This window comes from Anomaloglossus baeobatrachus, chromosome 6 (assembly GCF_048569485.1).
Source record: "Anomaloglossus baeobatrachus isolate aAnoBae1 chromosome 6, aAnoBae1.hap1, whole genome shotgun sequence".
NCBI classification, from domain to species: Eukaryota; Metazoa; Chordata; class Amphibia; order Anura; family Aromobatidae; genus Anomaloglossus; species Anomaloglossus baeobatrachus.
The window spans coordinates 172,045,673-172,069,628 of NC_134358.1; the positions used below are offsets into that span (position 1 = coordinate 172,045,673).

The 23,956-nt window shown below is 46.3% G+C and overlaps 1 protein-coding gene across 3 annotated transcripts in view; it reads right to left on the reverse strand.

The window, feature by feature from the left end:
- The window catches only part of MYOM1 (myomesin 1), a 175,824-nt gene that overhangs the window by 76,812 nt on the left and 75,056 nt on the right, over positions 1-23,956 (reverse strand). For all 3 annotated transcript variants that reach the window (XM_075314490.1, XM_075314487.1, XM_075314489.1), the window contains 5 exons: positions 20,797-20,885; positions 20,648-20,707; positions 20,408-20,572; positions 12,924-13,085; positions 2,140-2,281 (listed from right to left, as the gene is read on the reverse strand). In XM_075314490.1, the coding sequence (XP_075170605.1) occupies positions 2,140-2,281; positions 12,924-13,085; positions 20,408-20,572; positions 20,648-20,707; positions 20,797-20,885 (618 nt within the window). The remainder of the gene's footprint in view (positions 1-2,139; positions 2,282-12,923; positions 13,086-20,407; positions 20,573-20,647; positions 20,708-20,796; positions 20,886-23,956) is intronic.

Below are 23,956 nucleotides of genomic sequence, written 5' to 3' on the forward strand. Positions count from 1 at the left end.
TTTGCTCCAATAATAATATTAATGAAGATCTGTAATAAAATCGTGTGCTTGAGGCCCCATTATTAGACATATTGTTCTCACAAGTAAATGTGATGCTGCTTATATAACACATAATTTATGCAAAAGAAGGCAGGTATAGCATGTCCAACAATCCAGTAAAAAAAATTCCCCAAAACGTTATTATGAATGTATTAAATCTGTACACATGGTTTTTACTAGAACAACCTTTGATTTATTCCCAACAGTACTTACAGTATGCCCTTAGTTGAAGAGACTAACACATATTGGAAGATCAATTTAAAAATAGAATTGATCAATCTCTTTTAATGGCATAAGCATCGATTCATCAAGGCCAGTGTTGTTGAGGCATTGTTGAGGGGCATGCTGGAGTCAGACGGTCCTGATTCATTAAGAGGCATGCACATTTTAACCCCTTCACAACTGGCCGATTTTGCGCTTTCCGGGTTTTTTTCGCCATTCTTCCTCCGAGAGACGTAACCTTATTATGTTTCAGTCAATATGGTCATGTGAGTGCTCATTTTTTGCGGAATGAGCTGTACCTTTAAATGAAACCAAGAGTTTACCATATAGTGTACTGGAAAACAGCAAAAAAAATCCAAATGCGGAAAAATTGCAAAAAAAACCTGTGATTGCACTATTGTTTTTGAGATATTTTATTCACAGTGTTCACTATATGGTAAAACTGATGTATCAATGTGATGCCTTGGGTCGGTGCGAGTTTGTACATACCAAACATGTATAGGTTTACTTTTATCTAAGGGGTTAAAAAAAAATCTGAAGTTTGTCCAAAAAAGTGGAGTACGTTTTGCGCCATTTTCCGTGACCCATAGAGTTTTCATTTTTCGGAATCTATGGCTCAGTGATGGCTTATTTTTTGTGTCTCGAGCTGACGTTTTTAACCGTACCATTTTTGCAAAGATTCTACATTTTGATTGCCTGCTAAATTTGTGGCGACCAAAAAACTTAATTTTGCTGCTACGTTGTTTACTGATTGGATTAATTGATTTTATATTTTGATAGATCGGGCGTCTCTAAGCACATCGATACCAAATGTGTGTACATATTTTATTTTTTTAACCTTTTAATTTTCAATGGGGCGAAAAGGGGGTGATTTGAACTTTTAGTTTTTTTTATTGTTTTTAATTTTTCAAAACTTTTTTTTAAACTTTTTTTTTATTTTACTATGTTCCCTGGAGGACTATAAGGATCAGCAGTCTGATCGCTCATTCATTTCTTGCGATCAGAGCAGCACCGTTCAGACCGGGAGAAATGGTCATCTCTTGTAACAGCCAGTACTGTTTGTTTTCAGGACCTTAGTCATGTGAGCACAGGAGTCATCACATGACCCTGTGCTACCATGACAACCACTGGAAGTCACGTGATCACATCACGTGACTTCCGGTAGAAGCCTGTAAGTAAACTTTCAGCGCAACTGCGGTTATAATGGTGCTGTCACTTATTGACAGCACCATTTAAGGGGTTAAAAGGCACGGGTGGATAGAGATTATGCTCGTGACTGGCAGGCACACATGTCAGCTGTATAAATCAGCTGAGACGTGCGCCAATCTCTGCTGCTGCCGGCAGACGGGGGAGATTAACACTATGACAGCTAGGACGTAATTTTGCCGCCTGTGGTCATTAAGGGGTTAATGAATCAGGCGTTTCTGACGAGTGCCATGCACCTCCTTGTGCTCCTTGCCACAAATGTTACTCCATTTGCAGACTAGAGTAATATCTGTGGAGTAAGGAAGGCCACCATTTGACGAGCGAGGTTGTAATGCCGCCTCAGTGTGTTGGAACTTGACAAAAATTGGCATCAGAATGCCATAAGCCACAAAATGTTAGCGCAGCCTCAGGTGGCACCAAAATATTGTGACTTTTCATAGCTTTTTACACCAGAATTCTGGTCTTGATACTTTGATGAATCTGCCCCATACTGATGTATTAAACACTAAATTTAATTTTTGCCTCACCCACACTTTGTCTAAAACTGACCATGGTTATAGAATAACTATTCATAAATATACATAAATATACAGCTTTGGACATCTGAAAAGTCGGTCACTAAGATATGCCCCTTTTACAATTTAATATGAATATTCATGATATATTACTAACCTGTCAATAAAATATCCCACAATTGGACTCCCACCATCAACTGCTGGCTGTTTCCATGAGATTATTACATAGTCCTTATTAGCATCCAGACAGTTCACATCAAGAGGAGCAGCTGGCGCTCCATCAACCTCTGGCTCACCATCTATAAGAGAGTAGGGCAGAAAGCAATAGACTTGAATGCATTAGTATTTATATGCTTTGCTGATGATATCAAAGAAACATCAACACAAATACTCTACCAATATTTTTGTATATGGAAAATCTATGTACATGGAAAATCTAGCCTAGTGCCATTCTGATATGCCAAAGATACATGTGAGAAAATGCCATTGGTGACGTCTGGTATCACCACTGCGTCTCAAAATTAGAGCAATCTGCAATTAAGTCAGACATCTTTGGCATTGTCATGTAATGTGATGCATCGGTCACCAGTCGGAATTTACCCAAGCCAGATTCCAATACAATGCTGTTTTATATTTGATCAAATCATGTTTTTAGAAATGAGAAAGGTGTCACCATGCCAGGTCTGACAGCTCTGCACAGAAACACTAGGAAGTATCGTTGTGTCCATTAAAACTAACAGTCAATAATAATAAAGATGGAAGGGCTGCCGAATTTGGGGAAACCGGAAGTCAGTGTTTATTTGCCTACAGCACCACTGATGAAGAAACCAAACATTATCCATAAAAATCAATGGCCTTTCTGTATAATGCAAGGCTTTGTCAGGTTCTGGATAAGAGATGATGGGAATGCTCTTGTTCAATATATTTTCTGTGCCTGTGGTCATCTTCAGATGATACGAAACTTGAGGTTAGTCATGTCCGTAGAGTATGGATGTGTATGGCTCTGTGTGCTCATCCATGACAAGAGCAGGAGCTGCTTGCCATATACATGTACTAGTCTGCTCAGTAAACTGGACAAATGTAGAGCATGCTGCGGCTTATTCCATACAAGATTTCTCCTGCGCCTGCCCCATACTCTGGAACTCTCTACACCAGCATATCAGACTCTTAGCTACCATGGAAAGCTTCAAAAGGAATCTCAAGACCCACCTCTTCCGACAAGCCTACAGCCTACAATAAGGGTGGAAACACATCTATGCGAGTAAAATCGGTCCGACTGGGCTGAAAAAAACTCGGCTGATTTTAGTTCACGTTAGGTGCGAGTGCAACGCAAGTGCGATGCTATTTGAGATTTTACTAGCGTGTGTAATGCGTGTGTAATGCGTGTGTAATGCGTATTTTTTACTATGTCATCTGCCATTCAGCGCTGCTACATGGCCGCTGACAGCAGACACAGACAGCCATGTAGCAGAGCTGAATGGCAGATGACAGCAGACACAGACAGAGCCGCACTGTCAGAATGAACTCGGGTGAACTTAACCCGATTTCATTGTCATGCTGCGGCTCTGTCTGTGCCGCGTCCTGATTAGCGGTCACCAGTGAAGGACTCACCGGTGACCGCTAATCCCCTGAGTGACTGAAGTTAGCAGCCCTCTCTCATACTCACCGATCCCCGGCGCCGCGCTGCACGGCATTCACACTGCTCCGGCGGCTTTTCCTCTTTTGAAAAAGCCGGCCGCCCATTAAACAATCTCGTATTCCCTGCTTTCCCCGCCCACAGGCGCCTATGATTGGTTGCAGTGAGACACGCCCCCACGCTGAGTGACAGCTGTCACACTGCACCCAATCACAGCAGCCGGTGGGCGTGTCTATACTGTGCAGTGAAATAAATAAATAAATAATTTAAAAAAATGGCGTGCGGTCCCCCCCAATTTTAATACCAGCCAGATAAAGCCATACGGCTGAAGGCTGGTATTCTCAGGATGGGGAGCTCCACGTTATGGGGAGCCCCCCAGCCTAACAATATCAGCCAACAGCCGCCCAAAATTGCCGCATACATTATATGCGACAGTTCTGGGACTGTACCCGGCTCTTCCCGATTTGCCCTGGTGCGTTGGCAAATCGGGGTAATAAGGAGTTATTGGCAGCCCATAGCTGCCAATAAGTCCTAGATTAATCATGTCAGGCGTCTATGAGACACCCTCCATGATTAATCTGTAAGTTACAGTAAATAAACACACACACACATGAAAAAATCCTTTATTAGAAATAAAAAACACAAACACATTCCCTCATTACCAATTTAATAAGCCCCAAAAAGCCCTCCATGTCCGGCGTACTCCACGGACCTCCAGCGTCGCTTCCAGCATGAAGGTGACAGGAGCTGCAGAAGACACCGCCGCTCCGGTCACCTCCAAGCAGCAACTGAGGTGAGTAGCGCGATCAGCTGAGCTGTCACTGAGGTTACCCGCTGTCACTGGATACAGCGGTGACAGCGATTAACCTCAGTGACACCTCAGCAGATCGCGCTACTCACCTCAGTTGCTGCTTGGAGGTGACCGGAGCGGCGGTGTCTTCTGCAGCTCCTGTCACCTTCATGCTGGAAGCGACGCTGGAGGTCCGTGGAGTACGCCGGACATGGAGGGCTTTTTGGGGCTTATTAAATTGGTAATGAGGGAATATGTTTGTGTTTTTTATTTCTAATAAAGGATTTTTTCATGTGTGTGTGTGTGTGTTTATTTACTGTAACTTACAGATTAATCATGGAGGGTGTCTCATAGACGCCTGACATGATTAATCTAGGACTTATTGGCAGCTATGGGCTGCCAATAACTCCTTATTACCCCGATTTGCCAACGCACCAGGGCAAATCGGGAAGAGCCGGGTACAGTCCCAGAACTGTCGCATATAATGTATGCGGCAATTCTGGGCGGCTGTTGGCTGATATTGTTAGGCTGGGGGGCTCCCCATAACGTGGAGCTCCCCATCCTGAGAATACCAGCCTTCAGCCGTATGGCTTTATCTGGCTGGTATTAAAATTGGGGGGGACCGCACGCCATTTTTTTTAATTATTTATTTATTTATTTCACTGCACAGTATAGACACGCCCACCGGCTGCTGTGATTGGGTGCAGTGTGACAGCTGTCACTCAGCGTGGGGGCGTGTCTCACTGCAACCAATCATAGGCGCCTGTGGGCGGGGAAAGCAGGGAATACGAGATTGTTTAATGGGCGGCCGGCTTTTTCAAAAGAGGAAAAGCCGCTGCAGCAGTGTGACAGCCGTGCAACGCCGCGCCGGAGATCGGGGAACGGTAAGTATGAGAGAGGGGGGGAAACTGACCGACAGACTGTGAGAGAGGGACAGAGATAGTGACGGACCGACAGAGAGAGAATAGAGACCGAGAGGGAGAGACCGACTGACAGAGAATAGTGATTGACAGACATTGGGAGACATCGCTTGTTTCCAGTGTTTTAGGAAACATGCGAGAAATGTATTTAGAAAATCGGATGTCACTAGGATGGTGTGAATGCCGTCCCGTGACATCCGATTTTTTACACGCTCCCATAGACTTGCATTGGAGAAACTCGCAGTAGAAACTCGCAAAAAAGCAGCATGCTGCGATTTTTTTCTCAGTCCGATTTGGACTGAGAAAAAAATCGCAGATGAGAGCTGAATCATTCACTAACATGTGTCCGATTCCAATGCGAGATTTTCTCGCATTGCTCTACTGCGAGAAACTCGCAAGTGAGAAGCAGCCCTAACCCTCAGTCCAGTACACCACTGCGCAACCAGCTCTGTACTCACCTACTGTACCCTCACCCATCCCTTGTAGACTGTGAGCCTTCACGGGTAGGGTCCTCTCTCCTCCTGTACCAGTCTGTTTTTGTAATGTTCATGATTGATGTACTTGTTTTTTATATATACCCTTTTCACTTGTAAAGCGCCATGGAATAAATAGCGCTATAAAAAAATAATAATGATATTAATAATAATGCAGACCAATGATCAGTGCAGAAAATTGGCCATGTGCCCAGGTAAATTGACTATAATGGGAATGTGCACACAATATCTTCATGTTAAAAATGTCAATTTTTTTTAAACGGAAAATACTTCATAAAATTCTCCATTCCTCTGCTGTTTTGTAAATCTGAGGTGTCTTTTTTTTTTTTAGCATTTTTTGGTTATTTTGTGAGTTTCTTATAGGCTTCATTTGAGCTTTTCCATTGACTTGTACTGTAAAGTATAGAGCATCTTCAGACTTTGAAGTGCCTGAAGAATGGTTTTTTCAAAACCTGAAGCTGTTAAAAGACATTTAGAAGCCCAAACACATGAACAGGAAGACATTTTTACACAGAAAGTTATATGTTCATTTTTTTGAGTGTTTTGTTAGTGATCTTTTAGGCATGTGTCGCGGGCGGCGGGGCGCTGCGCTCACCACGCTCGGGTCCGGCGCTGCTGCTGCTGCTCGGTGGCTCAAGCGGTGGGCCGGATCCGGGGACTCGAGCGGCGCTCCTCGCCCGTAAGTGAAAGGGGGTTTTTGTTGGTGCTTGGGATGTCGGTTTGTGACGCCACCCACGGTGTGTGGTGAGGTTGGGGCACCACCGCTGCTCTGTACGGGGATCCCGGGAGCGATGACAGGGAGCAGCTGGGATGTTTCTCTCCCCTCCATGGGTAGGGGGATTTTGGTAGTCCCGGGGCCCGGAGTTGTTGTCTGTTTGGTGGGTTGTGGGGCTTGGCCAGGTGCAGGGTCGCGGGGCAGCGCAGTGCCAGACGGCACGGTGGTACTTACTCAGCCAGTAACGCACACGGAGTCTCTGGTAAAACAAACGGCTGGATGGACGAGTCCCACAGACGGCTGCAGCAGTTACTCCCGGTAGGCTGGCGGTAACTGTCTCTCCCTGCACCGGTGTTATGTTCTCGGCCCCGATGGCTTCCCACCGGTAACCCGCTCCCCTGCGGTATGTTGGCTAAGGGAGCCCCTTCTTGCCCGCAGGCTCTGGCCCTGGGAGCTCTAGCTCTGGCGGTAGCTTTATCTCCCTCACGGTTTGGACGGTTGCCTTCAGTCGGGTCTTTATTGCTGGGAAACCCCGGAGGTTCCCGTCGCTGACGGATTTGACCGGTTTTACGGCGACTCCTAGCCTGGTCGGGGTCCGTAGGCCCTGCCGGATGGTGCTGGCCTCTCTTCGCTCCCCGATCCAGTACCGGCGGGCCACCGCCCGTCCCCGGTCCTTACGGTTGTGCGTCAATCAGCCTCTCCTGCAGACGGTCACCACCGTCTGCCAACCTTGCTGTTTCTGTGCCCAGGCCACGTACCCGGACACGGCCAGTCAGTTCCTCTACTACTACATCCCTCACTCTCATTCTACACTCAACTCAACTCCAAACTGCACTGAACCCTTTTCCCACCTCCAGGACTGTGAACTCCTCAGTGGGAGGAGCCAACCGCCTGGCTCCACCCCACCTGGTGTGGACATCAGCCCCTGGAGGGAGGCAACAAGGATTTGTGTCTGACTTAGATGTTCCTAACCGGGGTGTGGGGTGTGCTGTTGCAGTACCTGTGACATCCTGGCTTGTCCAGGGTGCCACACATGTTTCAGAGTATCCCTGTTCCAAACCCGCCCAAAAAAGACAATGTGTGAACAACCCAACCCAACCCAACACAAGTCTTTTCCTGGTTGTTTTGCTCTGAGTTTACTACTGGATCAGTTAATTTATAGAATACTAATAATAATAAGTTTTATTTCTATAGCGCCAACATATTCCGCAGCGCTTTACAATTAAGAGGGGACATGTACAGACAATATGAGACAATACAAAATAACAAAATTAAGATACCAGGAGGAGTGAGGGCCCTGCTCGTAAGCTTACAGTCTATGAGGAAATAGGGGAGACACAAAAGGTGAATGAGGGGGAGAAAAGCTTGTCATATATGGTCCAGCCATCGATTTAATAGGGTATTCAAAAGCAGCTGCATGAACCCATCGGTGAGAATTTATACAGGTACAGGGGACGAGAACTGGAAGTAAATTTTTTGAAGGGCAGAAAGGGACTAGATTAGATCAGGGCAGAGAGTTGATAGGCTAGTCTAAAGAAATGTGTTTTTAGGGCCCGCTTAAAGGTGTGGATGTTGGGAATTAATCGGATTTCTCTTGGTAGTGTGTTCCAGAGCATAGGCGCAGCTCATGAGAAATCTTGAAGACGGGAGTGGGAGGTTCGAATTGTTGAGGATGTTAGTCTTAAGTCATTAGCAGAGCGGAGGGCACGGGTGGGGTGATAGACTGAGATGAGGGAGGAGATGTGTCACGCTCCCAGTGTCCCAGCACCACTCCTTACCCACTGATCCACTCCATGTGTCCACCAGTCATGGCTGCCGCTCCCGCTCCTGCTCCCCTGAGTCCTGCTCCTGGTCTCAGGAGTCTGACTCTGAGTATTGGCCTCATGGTTCTGTATAGGACCAGGCCGCGCCCACTCTCCTGGTCTTATAGGCCCAGCACACCTGAAGCAGGAAATGACATGGGGCTGTGCTGGGTATATAGGACTTGCCTTTCCATGTGGGCGGGGCCTGATCAACGTGTCCTTAAGCTTGTCTTTAGAGCTAGGTGCTCAGGTCCCCTTGTGCTGTGTCCTGTTACTGTTTGTCTTTTGCTACCGGGTACCTGTGCCTGTTTCCTGCATTATCCTATAGAACTCCGTGACCCTGGTGACCCGGTTATAACCGTCCCGGCCACGCCAGTGCTCCGGCTGCCGTATACTCTGCCCCCCCGATAGGGTACTCGGTCCAGTGGATCCACCTCCTGGGCCCACCAGTCCTCCCGGCCCTGACAGATTGATCAGGCCATGGATCCCGCTGGAGCACAAGCGTCTGAGCTGGCTGAACTACTCCAGGAACTGGTGCAACAGCGTGACACCTTACACCGCATACTGAAGTTCCTGACCTCTGTGGACCACCGGTTGTACACGTTACAGACTGCCGCCTCGTCTCAGTCCACGCAGCAAACTGTGTCTGGATCTGAACCTGTTGTCTCCGCAGCCTCGCAACTTCGCCTCGCTGCTCCGCCTCGGTATGCCGGGGACCCCAAGAACTGCCGGGGGTTTTTGAACCAGTGCTCGCTGCACTTCAAATTACTCCCGCACCTCTTCGCTTCCGACCAAGCCAAGATAGCCTTTGTGATGTCCCACCTGGAAGGCGAGGCGTTGGCCTGGATAAATCCGTTGTGGGAGAACGAGGATCCGGTGACGACCGACATCCGGGAATTCCTTCAGGCTTTTCGAAGTACCTTTGATGAACCGGGACGCACTACTGCGGTTACTTCTTCGCTCCTCCGGCTATGCCAAGGAACCCTGACGGTGGGCCAGTACGCCATCCAGTTTCGCACGCTTGCCTCCGAGCTAGGCTGGAACAACGAGGCATTGACGGCAGCCTTTTGGGAGGGCCTGTCAGGCCGCATTAAGGACGAATTAGCCGGTCGTGATGTTCCCCGTACCTTGGATGCTTTGGTATCACTAGCCACCTGGATTGATCTCCGTTTTCAGGAACGGACCAAGGAGGTATCCCGGGAAAAGCGACCAGTCCGTCACGCCTTTGTCCCGCAGAGGTCTACCGTTCCCCCGCCACTGCCGTTCTGCGATTCCACTCCTGAACCAATGCAAATCGACCGACTGAGTCAAGCTGAACAACGCCGAGCAGAGCGACTTGCCCGGGGCCTGTGTTTTTATTGTGGAAGCGGTACACATCTGCTTCGTTCTTGCCCGGAGAGACCAGGTAGACCCCAAGTCCAAGGGATGGTGGGAACCGCCACCCTTGGTACCGGAATCCCTTCAGTCCCGGTTACACAGACTGTCCAGGTCACGACCGAGAAGACCCAGTTCACGGCAGAGGCTCACATTGATTCGGGAGCAGCGGGTAATTTCATCCTACAAGCTACCGTGGACCGTTATCGGATACCGGTCATCCCGCTTGCAAAACCCCTCTGGTTCGCCTCCGTGGACGGAAAACAATTATACGAACCTGTCCGGTACACCACCGAACCCGTGAGACTTTGTATTGGTGCCCTGCACACTGAGACTATTGCGTTATACGTCATCCCGAGAATGACTCCTGCGCTCCTGCTGGGTCTGCCCTGGCTACAACTCCATGACCCTGACATCAGTTGGCGCTCTGGCGCAATCTCTCGCTGGAGTCCCTCGTGCCATGATAACTGTCTACAGCCCGTTCCTCAGCCCCTGGCACCTGACCCTATTATGTCACAAGAAGAGGAGAAAATGACGCAGTCCAGCGTTGTACCACAGATCCTGGCACTTGTGCCTGTGGTGCCACCGGAACCAGAAGTGACGACACACTCCAGCGTCGTTCCACCATCCCTGACGATTGAGACTCTGATGCCACCGGCTACCGGGGATGAGTCACTGTCCTGTGCCCGGTCCGAGACGCCCGGGCCGGTTCTCCACGATGCCAGTCCTGTTTCTGTCGGTCCTCCTCTTCCCGTTGCCCCCGTTGCCACTGCTGGTGGATCGGCTAAGCGCCGTGCGGCTAAGAAGGCGGTACGGGGTCAGAGGTCCTTCCCCGCCTTTGCGTTGGGTCCCGGTCCGGTGTCTCGATCCGGGGTGCCCCTGGGGTTCTGTGCTCAGAGGGGGGGGCTTAGAGGGGGGGTACTGTCACGCTCCCAGTGTCCCAGCACCACTACTTACCCACTGATCCACTCCATGTGTCCACCAGTCATGGCTGCCGCTCCCGCTCCTGCTCCCCTGAGTCCTGCTCCTGGTCTCAGGAGTCTGACTCTGAGTATTGGCCTCATGGTTCTGTATAGGACCAGGCCGCGCCCACTCTCCTGGTCTTATAGGCCCAGCACACCTGAAGCAGGAAATGACATGGGACTGTGCTGGGTATATAGGACTTGCCTTTCCATGTGGGCGGGGCCTGATCAACGTGTCCTTAAGCTTGTCTTTAGAGCTAGGTGCTCAGGTCCCCTTGTGCTGTGTCCTGTTACTGTTTGTCTTTTGCTACCGGGTACCTGTGCCTGTTTCCTGCATTATCCTATAGAACTCCGTGACCCTGGTGACCCGGTTATAACCGTCCCGGCCACGCCAGTGCTCCGGCTGCCGTGTACTCTGCCCCCCGGTAGGGTACTCGGTCCAGTGGATCCACCTCCTGGGCCCACCAGTCCTCCCGGCCCTGACAAGATGTAGGGGGTGGTACAGAACTGTGGAGAGCTTTGTAAGTGAGAGTGATAAGTTTATATTGGATTCTGTAACGGATAGGCAACCAGTGCAATGACTGGCACAGAGCAGAGGCATCAGTGAAGCGGTTGCAGAGGAAAATGATCCTGGCTGCGAAATTCAGAATGGATTGGAGAGGGGAGAGTTTAGTAACAGGGAGACCAATTAGTAAAGAGTTACAATAATCCAGGCGAGAATGAATGAGAGCGACAGTAAGAGTTTTTGCAGAGTCAACGGTAAGAAAAAAAAATAAATAATTCATACCATGCCTGATGAAGAGACCTGAGTAGTCTTGAAAGCTTGCTATTATTACCATCTTTTCAGTTAGCCATTAAAAGGTATCAACCACTGAGGACTTCAGTTCTTTTAAACATTTTTTTTATCTCTACTGGCTAACACGGTACAAAGATATATTTTACCTGTATTAGAATTTGAGGATAATGAATTTAAGACTATGAAATCTATTATAAAAATAAAACCTATGTAAGCGCAGCACCAGGGTGGCTATTTAAAAATGATGATGGAGACTATTTGAAGGTGTGTCTATTTGCGTCATAGCAGTCAGGGCTGTCTTTCCATATGTCCTGCTGAAGTTAGCATAGGTGGCTTTTTGGATCCTTTACTTAGAGCCAAGAATTCGAAGCACTTGAGAAGTGTGAGAATGCCGGAGCCTCAGCTGCTCCCTGTGACAGCTGACACAGAGATTAAATCTGCCCCCGCTCTGCTGGACATTTCATAGCATAAGCTCCACATAATACGGAGCAATGTTTAATTCAATTTGAAAACCGAGCAAGCAGGAATAATATAGACTTGTTTTACTAATACTAAACTTAATCTCCCTGGACATCCTGTCTGTGGGTGCAGCATGCCAATATTAAATATCCTCCACTACTTTGGGACTGCAATCACAGCCAAAGGCGTTAGACAAATGGTTGGATAAGAAACTTGTCTTTATGTGAAAATGTAAATTTAATTTGAGGTTTTTTTTTAAACATGACACATCAGCTGTGTCCTCTGTGCATATTAACAAATTAGAATATTCTGGATTTAGGGCTTTTTCAGATGTTCATATATGAGAAAAATGGACCAATTATTTTGATCAGGGTGTGACCAGAGTGTGGTCCAAGTGTTAACAGTTTTTTTCGTAAGTGGAGGAAAAAAAAGTTTTTCCACTCTCTCCTTTCTGACAGTCTGAAAAACGGTGTCTATCACACCGAGCATTTTTCCATAGACCCATAGAATTGCATTGCCGATTTTGATCCGACAGCGGTACCAGGTCCCCTTTGATGAGCAAAATTTACACACTTTCAAGTTTGAAAGATATCGCCTAACCATGAGATAGGGGATAACTTCCCCAACTGCTGGCACCCCGACTGATCCCAACAACCTGGGCTCTGAAGAACTCTGTATGAGTGGATCAGAAGTCAACCATGCGCACGGCCGCTGTATTCATTCTTAATGGGACTGCTGCTTAGCGACTCAGTTCTGGGGATTGGTAGGGGTACCAGCAGACGAAACACCAAAAGATTGAATAGGGACTAATTTCCAAACTTACGAATACCCCTGGTACTGACGTTTTTGAACTAATACTCTAAAAATCCATTCATAATGCAAAAGGACATGGTGAGCTCTAAAACGTTGATATCTACACGAAAATAGTTCATCTAAAGTACATCCAGGAGTATATATAAAAGTATAATGACATATTACATATCGTTATCTCACCTCTCACAAATACGTAGGCACTATATTGGTCATAGTACTCCCCCATGACAACTCGCAGAGTGTACAACCCTTCATCCTCTTTATTGAGATGCCTCAGGGTCAACATGGCATGTCCTCCACTCCAGTGTGTGCTGAGCCATTTGGATGGTGTGACTAAAACTCCTAAAAATGACAAGCAAATTATATTAGGATACACACATAGCAGACTGCTTACTATGGCGTTTTTATGCAACTAGAAAGAAACCAAACAATGGATCTTATCCGGGATGAAAGCAATAGGCTATATTAGTATATGCCCACCTCAGGGGATAGAGTTTATGCACTTAAAATAGTCAGATGCTGCAGATGAAAGGGCTCTCAGAGCCAAACAGTGCATAGGGGGGAATAAAGTGGTTTCATTCTGGACTGCTGTAAAAGGATAATATGATGGGGTTAAGATCCCGAGGAAGAAATTGGAGACTTTGAAACGTGTTGATCAAATAAACCACTGTTTCTACAATACTTCATGATATCATAAAAATAGATAAAATAAAAACACTTTATTCCCTCCTATGCATTCTATGGCATTTTTATTTCATTTTAATGTCTTTCAAGGTTTTTTGTTTTTAGGTTAAATGTTGCTGTCAGATGATTCTATTTTTCTTAAACAAAATCTAGAAAAGTTAACATATTTGGCATTTTGTTGCCAGTGACATTTCTCAAAATACAGCATGCTCTCTATAGTGCTTAAAAATGACAGAAATTAAAACAATGAATACTGTTACATTTATCAATACTCCTTATATGTAAAAGCTCTACCAGTCTTTAAAAGAAATGTAAATTAAAAAATATAGGTACTCTCTTTTTAAGGAAAGGCTAAAATCAAAATAATATATTGCAGTCATCATATTATATAGCAATGTGAACTTACAATTGCTCATTTTGCCTTTCTACTCAGTTAATTCTTCTCCTTTCCATTAGGTCTAATCACGTGATTAAAAACTGACTAGCTGAATCCTTCTAAGTTCTATGTAGAAACAGGAAGTCTCCTGTCCCTGCATAAATTATTCCCCTCTTCAACATCTGACTCAGCTGCTTCGCTCCCCCTCCAAGGACTTTGCAGTGTTGACTCATACAGAGAATAGAGACTGCCTGTTTCTACATAGCTTTGAAGGATTCAGCTAGTCTGTTTTTAATCATGTGATGTTATAGACCTAATGCAATGAGAAGAATTAACTGAGTAGAAGGGCAAAATGAGCAATTATAAGTACATAACTATATAATGTAATAAAGGATAAGATCTTTGATGGGAATGCTTCTTTTTAGGACCTTGGTCTAAGATTCCACACTTCAACCCAGTCTCTTGTACACTGAGCACAAGAGGTATTTGTCCTAGGTCAGGAAGCACGGGACAACAACATGGCACCGATTAATTAAGAATGGCACTTTGTACATCAGTGTTAATTAGGGTTGTTAAAAAATAAGATGCGCCAAATTGATTGAGGCATGTGCCACTTCATGAATTTGGGGTATCTTATCAGTGGTATGGACCACACTAGAAATGTTACTCCAGTAAATGACTGGAGTAATATTTCTGGTGTAAAAAACGCCACTAATATTGATGAGTTTGACAGGTGGGCATAGCCACATCTCAGCTCCTCCACAGCTCCAACTATTTCTGTGTAGTTGTTTGAAACTGTTGAGAACTCTGCATTGCACAAATATTTTGCAACTTTTCAAAACATTTTATAATAGTTTATTGGTCTAAATGCTTTTATGAATCAGGGCCTATGTCTGCAGTTTGTTTCTCAGGATATTTTCTGTATCCCCTGAGTGTTGACTGAAGCAGACAAAGCATTTGATAGGTTTCACTTGTGGTTCCTTTAGGAAACCCTCCATGAAGAGAACATGTCACTTACTGAAAAAAAGGTAAAAAAGTTATTTCTGTTGTTCTTTTTAATTTTGTGCTATGTCGCTCCATTGCAAAGTTATTCACCTTTGCTTCCTCTGGAGTGCAGAGCACAGTATGTGAAATCTCTGCTTGTAGTTCAACTGGATGTTTCTTCACAGTCTTCTCTGGGCGAGGTGCTTTAACATCTCCCTCTCAGAAACTGCCAATAGTAGCATGGCAAGCTCTGACAGTGATAGCCTGCTAGATAAGACCGGTTTCACATTTGCGTCATTTTGACGGAAATGGAATCCAGCACAGACGCAGTACAGTGCATTTATTTACAGTGGAAGCGCGATACCATGTGGTTGTCTGCTTCATACACAACCGCATGTGTCCACATGGTGTTGCGCTTCCATGAACTGTAAATGAACTGTACTGCATCTGTGTTGGATTCCGTTTCCGTCAAAACGACGCAAATGTGAAACCGGCCTAAGATGACAAGCTGTGATTGGCGTCATCTGGAAGGCAGGGATGAAAGCACACGCCCCAAGAGAAGACTATGAAGAAACACCAAGTTGGACTGAAAAGAAAAGATTTCACATAGTGCGCTCCAAAAGAAACAAAAACAAGGCATTGGTGATGGTTCTATAATAACCCTTCTGCACAAGTGAGGGTTAACAGTTCATTGTCAGCTTATTTAACGATTCATAATAAAAAAAGACAGGGCTGCGCCCTTTAACCATTCCTTTATGAATGGCGGCAAAAAACAACCAATGATCAGTAAAGATTTACAGATCGGCAGTCATTAAATAGCCTGTTTACACAGGAAGTCTGTAGGAATCAATGCACAGAGAACGATTTGTAGTAGATCTTTCAGTGCACCTAGGCAGCAGTTGATCTCAGCAGCATGAGTTCTGTTTACACAGGATAATGCACCACAGGAGAAATGAAAATTTGGACTGCTCAAAAAATAATTTCACCTGATGATCGACTGTTTTGCTCATTCATCGGGTGATCGTCAGGATCATCTGTCATTGTCTTGGCTTGGGGAGATAAATGTTCTTATAATGGACCCGCTATTCAAATTATAATATGTATTTAAGACTCTTCCCAGTGACCTAACTAAATCATATTTTGTTAAGCTAAAAAAGATGACTCTATCATTGGTTTGGAGGCTGTAAACCACCTTGAAGAAACTCCATGTTAACAAAACCTATAACTCATGGGGACACTGCTCTTCCTGATTTCTCCCTCTATCATAAAGCAACTATATATGGTAATTGTGTTCTGGATTTAGTTCGCTACCACCATGCTAAACTATGAGTGGAAATCAAAAACACATTGAATGCTAGCCAAGCTCAAGGAGTTTTCTGGCTACCACCAGGGACAAATAAAAATGATCTCTCAACCCTTCGAACTTCACCTCAATTTTTGGTACTTGAAAATCCAAAACTAATTTTAACTTCTAACTTTTCCAGGTTCAGTGATGTAGTGCTACCCTCTTGAATTAAAATGTTGGCATATATCACATGTGGTTCCTTCATGACCTCCCATGCAATACTTTCAACTATGCTGGTCCTTTCAGCTTCCCTTACATCGTTTGAAAATGTATGCAAAGCCACTGAGGCTTGAACACACAAGAGCTGTGGGACAAGTTTTTCGTATTATCACACAAATTATTATTAACTTTAGAATTCAGGAACTCAATTTTTATAGTCTTCCTCAATCGTGCAGGACCCATACAATAGTGCATAGACTGTTTCTCTCAGTCTAGCACTTGCCTTGGAGATGGGCTTCAGCTCCGCGCTCCATGATACATGTCTAGCGTAGCTGTCCTTCTGTATTACTATTATGGAAGGAGTTTACCTCACTGTTCAATGTGCTGTGTTACAATATCCTCCAACTACCCCCTGAGGTGGCTGTGCTTTAGATGCCTCCTGGTCCCATTCCTTCAATCAAATGGGAGCTACTGAGACATGTTATTCTCAAAATATGCCAAATTATATACAGATTGTTGAAATCCTCATCACCAACAACTAGGCTTTTATGGGTTGAGTCATTAAATGTAATAATGCACATGGAGTAAATTAAAGCATAGGACAATAATACAGAAAATGACTTCTTCAACAAATGATATCCCAAGTCAGAGTTCCCATCTTTACTGCCATTCTAATGCTGGTTGATAAGAGGGGTGACCCTTTTGTAGTCCTCCGTTATAGGAAGCCTGACTATGTCCCATTTTGCTTCTGCTCTCCCCTTTAAGCGGGCTTTGCACGTTGCGACATCGCAAGCCGATGCTGCGATGTCGCACGCGATAGTCCCCGCCCCCGTCGCAGGTACGATATCTTGTGATAGCTGGCGTAGCGAAAATTATCGCTACACCAGCTTCACATGCACTCACCTGCCCTGCGACCGTCGCTCTGGCCGGCGACCCGCCTCCTTCCTAAGGGGGCGGGTCGTGCGGCGTCATAGCGACATCACACGGCAGGCGGCCAATAGCGGCGGAGGGGCGGATATGAGCAGGATGTAAACATCCCGCCCACCTCCTTCCTTCCGTATAGCCGCCGCCGGCAGGTAAGGTGATGTTCCTCGCTCCTGCGGCTTTACATTCAGCAATGTGTGCTGCCGCAGGAACAAGGAACAGCATCGTACCTGTCGCGGCAGCATAATTATCAAAAAGTCGGAGCCTGCACCGATGATACGATAACGATGCTTTTGCGCTCGGTAATCGTATCATCTTGTCATCTTGGATTTACACACAACCTTGTCGAAAGTGACGCCAGATGTGCTTCACTTTCGATTTGACCCCACTGACATCGCACGTGCGATGTTGCAACGTGCAAAGCCGCCCTTATTCTTGTTGTTCTCCCTTCTTGTGCCTTCTAGTTTGCAATTTCCTTTTTTCTATGTCTCAGCTTTTTTTATATAAACCGATTTCTGTTTCATATTAGAATTACGGTATAAATGTATCTGTAAGATGTAATTGTATATGTGTGCTTATCAATATTACTAGTTCCTGATATCTTGATGCCAGTTAGACACTTAATTTAATGTCATATTGTTCTTTGTTAGCACCGTGTGACGTGGTTCCCTGAAATCTATGTTTTCAAGAAAAGCAAATGAACCAAAAACAATATAGGTACTTGCATGTTCCCCTTTATACAATTTCTTTCTTAGCATCATAAGATAAACTGCTTAAAGGGTTTTTCACAAAATTACAAGTTATTTCTAGTTACTGGATAGTGAATTATCTGCTGATCGCTGGGGTTCGACTACTGGGACCCCATCAGTACCAAGAACAAGGCTGCAGAGCCCAGAAAACAGGGCTTGCTTCACCTTGAATGGAGTGTAGTTAGGAATCTTGCCCTTCAATCCATTCATTCTCTATGGGATTTCTGGAAATAGGCAATTGGTGATAAATATACAGTACGTAGTGGCAAACTAGTTTAATAGCTTCATCGACAGACCCCAGGATTTAATTCACAACATGAATAATTGTTATGCCCCGACCCGTGGGACCGATCCCTATAGGGCAGGGGGGTTCGTGTCCAGCATGCGGCTCCGTACGGTCTGCCCACCCCACTGTTCTTCCTTCCATACAGGGTACTTTCAGCGCCCCTGAAGGTTTCAGGATGCTACAGGGAACTGCATCCTCTCCTAGGGTGCAGGGCCTACCCCCAAGGTCCCAGGGAACTCAGTGCCACTACCACCACAACACAGAAAATCCCAGCTACCACCCACACCAGTGCCTGACAGTCACAGACCGGGGGGAGGGTCCCATGTCCCTAAGCCAGCCCGGGGGTGACTAGACAGCCTGGTGGGTGGGGACAAGTCAGTCGAGAGCAGAGCTCCGAAGGGAGAGGAGCTGGAAGTGGAGTGCAGAGCTCACAGGAGTGGGGAGCTAGGAGCTGGGTGTGTAGCGGTGACCCAGGAGCAGAGGCGGACAGTTGTCAGTCAGAGGTGACCTGTACCTGAGGTTTGCCAAGGACACTGCCTAGAGGGGGCAGTGGATGCCTAGAGGGGGCAGTGGATGCCAAGACGGTGCAGCAAATCCCTCTGGAACTGTGCACGGGGCCCTAGATCAGGGAAGAGGTTCAGGCGCCTTGATAATTAACCTGCCCAGGGAGAGATCTTCACGACCCTTTTTGACCCAAAAGATCCGGGGGCAACAGCAGCACTGATTCTGGACCAGGGCCGGAGAGTCTAAGTACCGGCCCTACAGGGTCCACGCTGCCAGCCGGACGGACAGAGGGGCTGTAAAACAGCCGGAGAACCCAAAGTTTCAGGCTTGGGATCTCACCACAGACTTCAACACAAAGTGCAAAGGTAGAGCAACTGGATCACTACGTGGCACTGATAGTACCAGGACCGGAACAGGCGTCCCAGTGCTCTGAGTGAGTAAGGACTTGGTTTACAAACTGTGCGTGGTCCCTGTCTCCTACCCCGTCCCCCTCATCCAGCACGACAATAACCAGCAGTGTGTGCCTGTTTTCCTGCATTAACAACCCTATCCAGCACCACGATAACCAGCAGTGTGTGCCCCTATTTCCTGCATTGTGCACATCATCCAACACCAAGAGGTCTCATAGACTGTTCCTTCACTATCACACCTCATCCAACACCACGAGGGCACCGGGGCCTTCCCTACCTGCGGAGGGACTCACATTTAGCTGCTCCATTCCATCAGCCCCAGCTCCCTTGCACAGCAGCGGCGGTATACCCGTTACTGCAACCCGCAGGTGGCGTCACAAACACTTCTCTCTTGTAACTAACCCCATTCATTGAGTGTCCGCTAAACCCCGGGGCAGGGACCCTTGGACCATAGTAATCCCGGATCCGAGCAGCTCACCTGCCTAGGAGTGGCACATACTCACTCAGATCGCAGTCCTGGATCCTCCTCCAGCTCTCTGCCTGTGGCCTGCTTGTCCAGAAACATGCATGCACTGAACAGGTCTTCCAGGCCCTTCCCTAGGCAACACCCACCGCATCCTGCTGTGATTTAAAGGGTCAGTACTCCTTAACCTTGAAAGTGACGCACATCCGGCATCGCAGGCGACATCGTAGTGTGTAAAGCCTAGATGATACGATTAACGAGCGCAAAAGCGTCGTAATCGTATCATTGGTGTTGCGTCAGCGTAATCCATAATTACGCTGACGCGACGGTCCGATGTTGTTCCTCGTTCTTGCGGCAGCACACATTGCTGTGTGTGAAGCTGCAGGAGCGAGGAACATCTCCTACCGGCGTCACCGCGGCTCCCGTAGGATATGCGGAAGGAAGGAGGTGGGCGGGATGTTTACATCCCACTCATCTCCGCCCCTCAGCTCCTATTGGCCGCCTGCCGTGTGACGTCGCAGTGACGCTGTACGACCCGCCCCCTTAATAAGGAGGCGGGTCGCCGGCCAGAGCGACGTCCCAGGACAGGTGAGTCCATGTGAAGCTGCCGTAGCGATAATGTTTGCTACGGCAGCTATCACAAGGATATTGCAGCTGCGACGGGGGCGGGGACTATCGCGCTCGGCATCGCAGCATCGGCTTGCGATGTCGCAGCGTGCAAAGTACCCCTTAGTGTATTGCAGACTAACATATTAAATAAAAAAGAGAATAATCACTTACCATTTCTGTACCACTGGATTTCTGGCTGGAAGCGTTTGATGGTTGGATGAACAATGACTGTAGAACCAAGACTCAATGTTTCACCTTCTTTGCCGAATGATACTCCAAATGAGTCAACAAAATGGATATCAAACTTGGAAGCAAAGCCGTATGGTGTAACAGAAACTAAAAGATAAAGGGGTCACGCTGTAGGATAGCTTTCTATTACTTAATGTGATATTTGATTAGATTGTGACTTACAGCTGAATGGTTCACTCCTTGGAGGAGTCAAAGGTGTAACATCCAGTTCTCCTTTATACCCTAGTAAAATATGTTAAAATGTAAAAAATGCTTTTTATATACAATGAAAATAAATATCTGTACATCAAAATAAACATTTGCAAACATACTCTTCACCACGAGAGATGCATATGAAGAGCTTTCTCCTTTCACATTCATTGCTGATGCATGGTATTGGGCTGTATCCTCAAAATCACACCTGCAATAATACAACACAGATACAGTCACAGTTTGCACCACCTTGTAAAATACTATGATGAATCATACTGTTGGCATTAGTGCCAAAAATACAGTTATTCTGCTTGCTTTTAGCTTATCTACATTAGGACAAAGCTTTTGTTTGTGACTTCATTTTAGCTAGAGTACCTAAAGGGAATTTTAGGTAGTCTGAAACACACCTCCTTTATCATCATTGGTTCAGACTTAGTGCTCTCTCCCTCCCTCTGCAACTCTGCCTATAATGAATGGCTGTTGTGTAAAAAGGCCGCTTTACATGCGGCGATTTATCGTGCGATCGCATGAGCAATCGCATCCGCCCCCATCGTTTGTGCGGCACGGGCAATTTGTTGCCCGTGTCGCACAAAGTCGGTAACCCCCGTCATACGTACTTACCTCCCGAACGACCTCGCTGTGGGCGGTGACCATCCTCTTGCTGAAGGGGAAAGGACTTCGGTGTCACAGCGACGTCACACAGCGGCCGGCCAATAGAAGCGGAGGGGAGGAGATGAGCGGGACGTAACATCCCGCCCACCTCCTTCCTTCCGCATTGCCGGCGGGATGCAGGTAAGCTGCAGTTCATCATTCCCGGGGTGTCACACGGAGCGATGTGTGCTGCCTCGGGAACAATGAACAACTGGCGCGCAGAAGGACGTTCGATTTTTAGAAAATGAGCGACATGTCAATGAGCAACGATAAGGTGAGTATATATGCTTGTTCACAGTCACTCGTAGCTGTCACACGCTACGATATGTCAAACGATGCCGGATGTGCGTCACTGACGACGTGACCCCGACGACATATCGTTAGATATAGCGTAGCGTGTAACGGGCCCTTAACACAAATTTCACAAACTTGACCAACTTCATCAGAAAGTGAGCATAAAAGGTTTTTTTATTACAGCAAGCACAGATTGATTACAATGGAAAGTGAGCCTTGATAAGAGAATCCTATAAGTACACAAAATGTTGTGGAATTATTATTTCATATACTTTGAAGTGCTTCAGATTGGCCAGGGTTTGATTAAAACAATACAATTAGAGGTGATCTATGATTTTTACATACATATGGATAAACTATTTTGTGTATTTGAAAAGATAAGTGGGATCCAAACTAACTACAATAAAATCACAGGTATTTTCAGCCCATTGTTTTTGGCATTGGAGGTCATTACTAGTAACTGAATGGATAGTGACAGTCCAAATGAAGTGGCAATTCACTGAAAAGGAAATAAAAAAATACAGGACATCACTGAAAAAAATACCATAATTAGTAATATCCGTAAATATGACATTTTTCAGTAATTTATTCCACATTTAGTGGCCTGGGAGAATCGCATGTTTATCAGCGGAAAAATCATAAATTTTATGGGATAAGGGGCTCCAAAAACATTGACATTGTATCCTGGCCAAATACAGTACAATGGATTAATAATTTGTTGCAGTTTTTCTCCTCTTGGCTTGTAGGGAAAGTATGGGGGTATATGAGGGTTAAAATTCCCATTGTAAGCAGTTATGGGTATATGATTTGGGAATAAAAATAACATTACAAAAAGTATTCTCTGGAAAGCCAGTACAAAAATTCAATTGTAGTCAAGGAATGTGTAAAATTTCAAATTTTAATGTTTAGTCCATACAAGGTACAAAGATTTAATAATAATGTGAGCAAAAACACAATACAGCCACATATAATGTTTCAACGCGTTTCGACGAGGTATAGTCTTATTCATGGTTATAATATAACAGACGACCTGCTCTTCTAAATATACCACCACTACTATCTCATTACAAGACATCTGTGAAACAAACACACCTGTAGACTGATGCACCCCAGGGCTTTGGGGTACTCGGTCCCGGGCCTGGTTTCACGGGACAGTGTCACGGGTGTAAAGGAGTATTTACAGGGATTATAATAAAGTTTTTGTCGTAACGCCACTTGTGGGTTGCGGCTATATGGATGGAGCCGCTGCTGCACAGTTTCTCACTACTGGGGCTGATGTTAATGGCAGCCTGAATGTTGTTGCCCTCCGCAAGCAGGGCTGGGCCCCAGGGGTTAATGATGGTGCTGTTGTTTATGTCCGGTAGTAATACTGGAGCACAGAAACAAGGTAGGCCACACAAGGAATTGTAGTGTAACTGGTTCTTTACTCACGATGGTGATGCTTGCAACCCGATGGAGGCTAGTCCTCACCACTGGTCCCCTTAGTTCCAGTGCCGGTGTGGTGATCTGGTGGCTTAATTCCCCTGCACCCATTTCTGGTTGGTGGGTCCCCGTGGCTAGGAGCGTCTGGGGGTCCCCTCCTGGATGTCTGTCAATTCTAGTCCGTACGGCAGGCAGTTTGAACCCTGTTGGGTCGGTTCTCTGTTCCCGGTCCCAGGTTCTCCCATCACTGCTGTGCCCCGGACTCTACGGTTGGTGAGGTCCTGGATGGTCCCCTCAAAGTGCAGATTTTATCAGGTCTGCCTGGAGCGTTTTCCTGACCTAGGGCTCTGCACCCCGCCGGTGCTATGGTTTCTCGAGTACTCCACCGTACTCCCCCGGCAACCACACGCCTGAGCCTGACAGGTCACTGTTACACTCTCCCGTCAGTTTGTTACGTCCTTCTCCTTTTACTTCCACTTACTGACTGTCTGACCCCTCCTCCCTTGTTGTCGTCTATTGGACTGGATCGGTCCCACCCCTAGGTGGCAACCCATTGTATCCAACCCTAGCCCGTCACCAGTTTTGGAGGAAGGAAAACAGGGGTTGTATGAGTGTTTGGGTGTTACCGACACTGGTCTTCTGTGTCCCTTGGGGTAGACCCTGCATCCCTGACAGGATGCAGTTCCCTGTAGCTCCTGTTGGCTTCAGGGGTGCTACATTGACAAATTTGGCTGCTTCCAAAGACAACCCCCACAAACAATGAGGAAGTAATTTATATACCTGGCATACCAAATGATATTACCTAAAAATGTGTTATGACTATGATACAAACAATCTTCCTCCCATTTAGGCATTGCAATGTTGGCTACAGATGGGGAAAATTTGGCCCCAATACTCAAGTCTCTTTTTGTA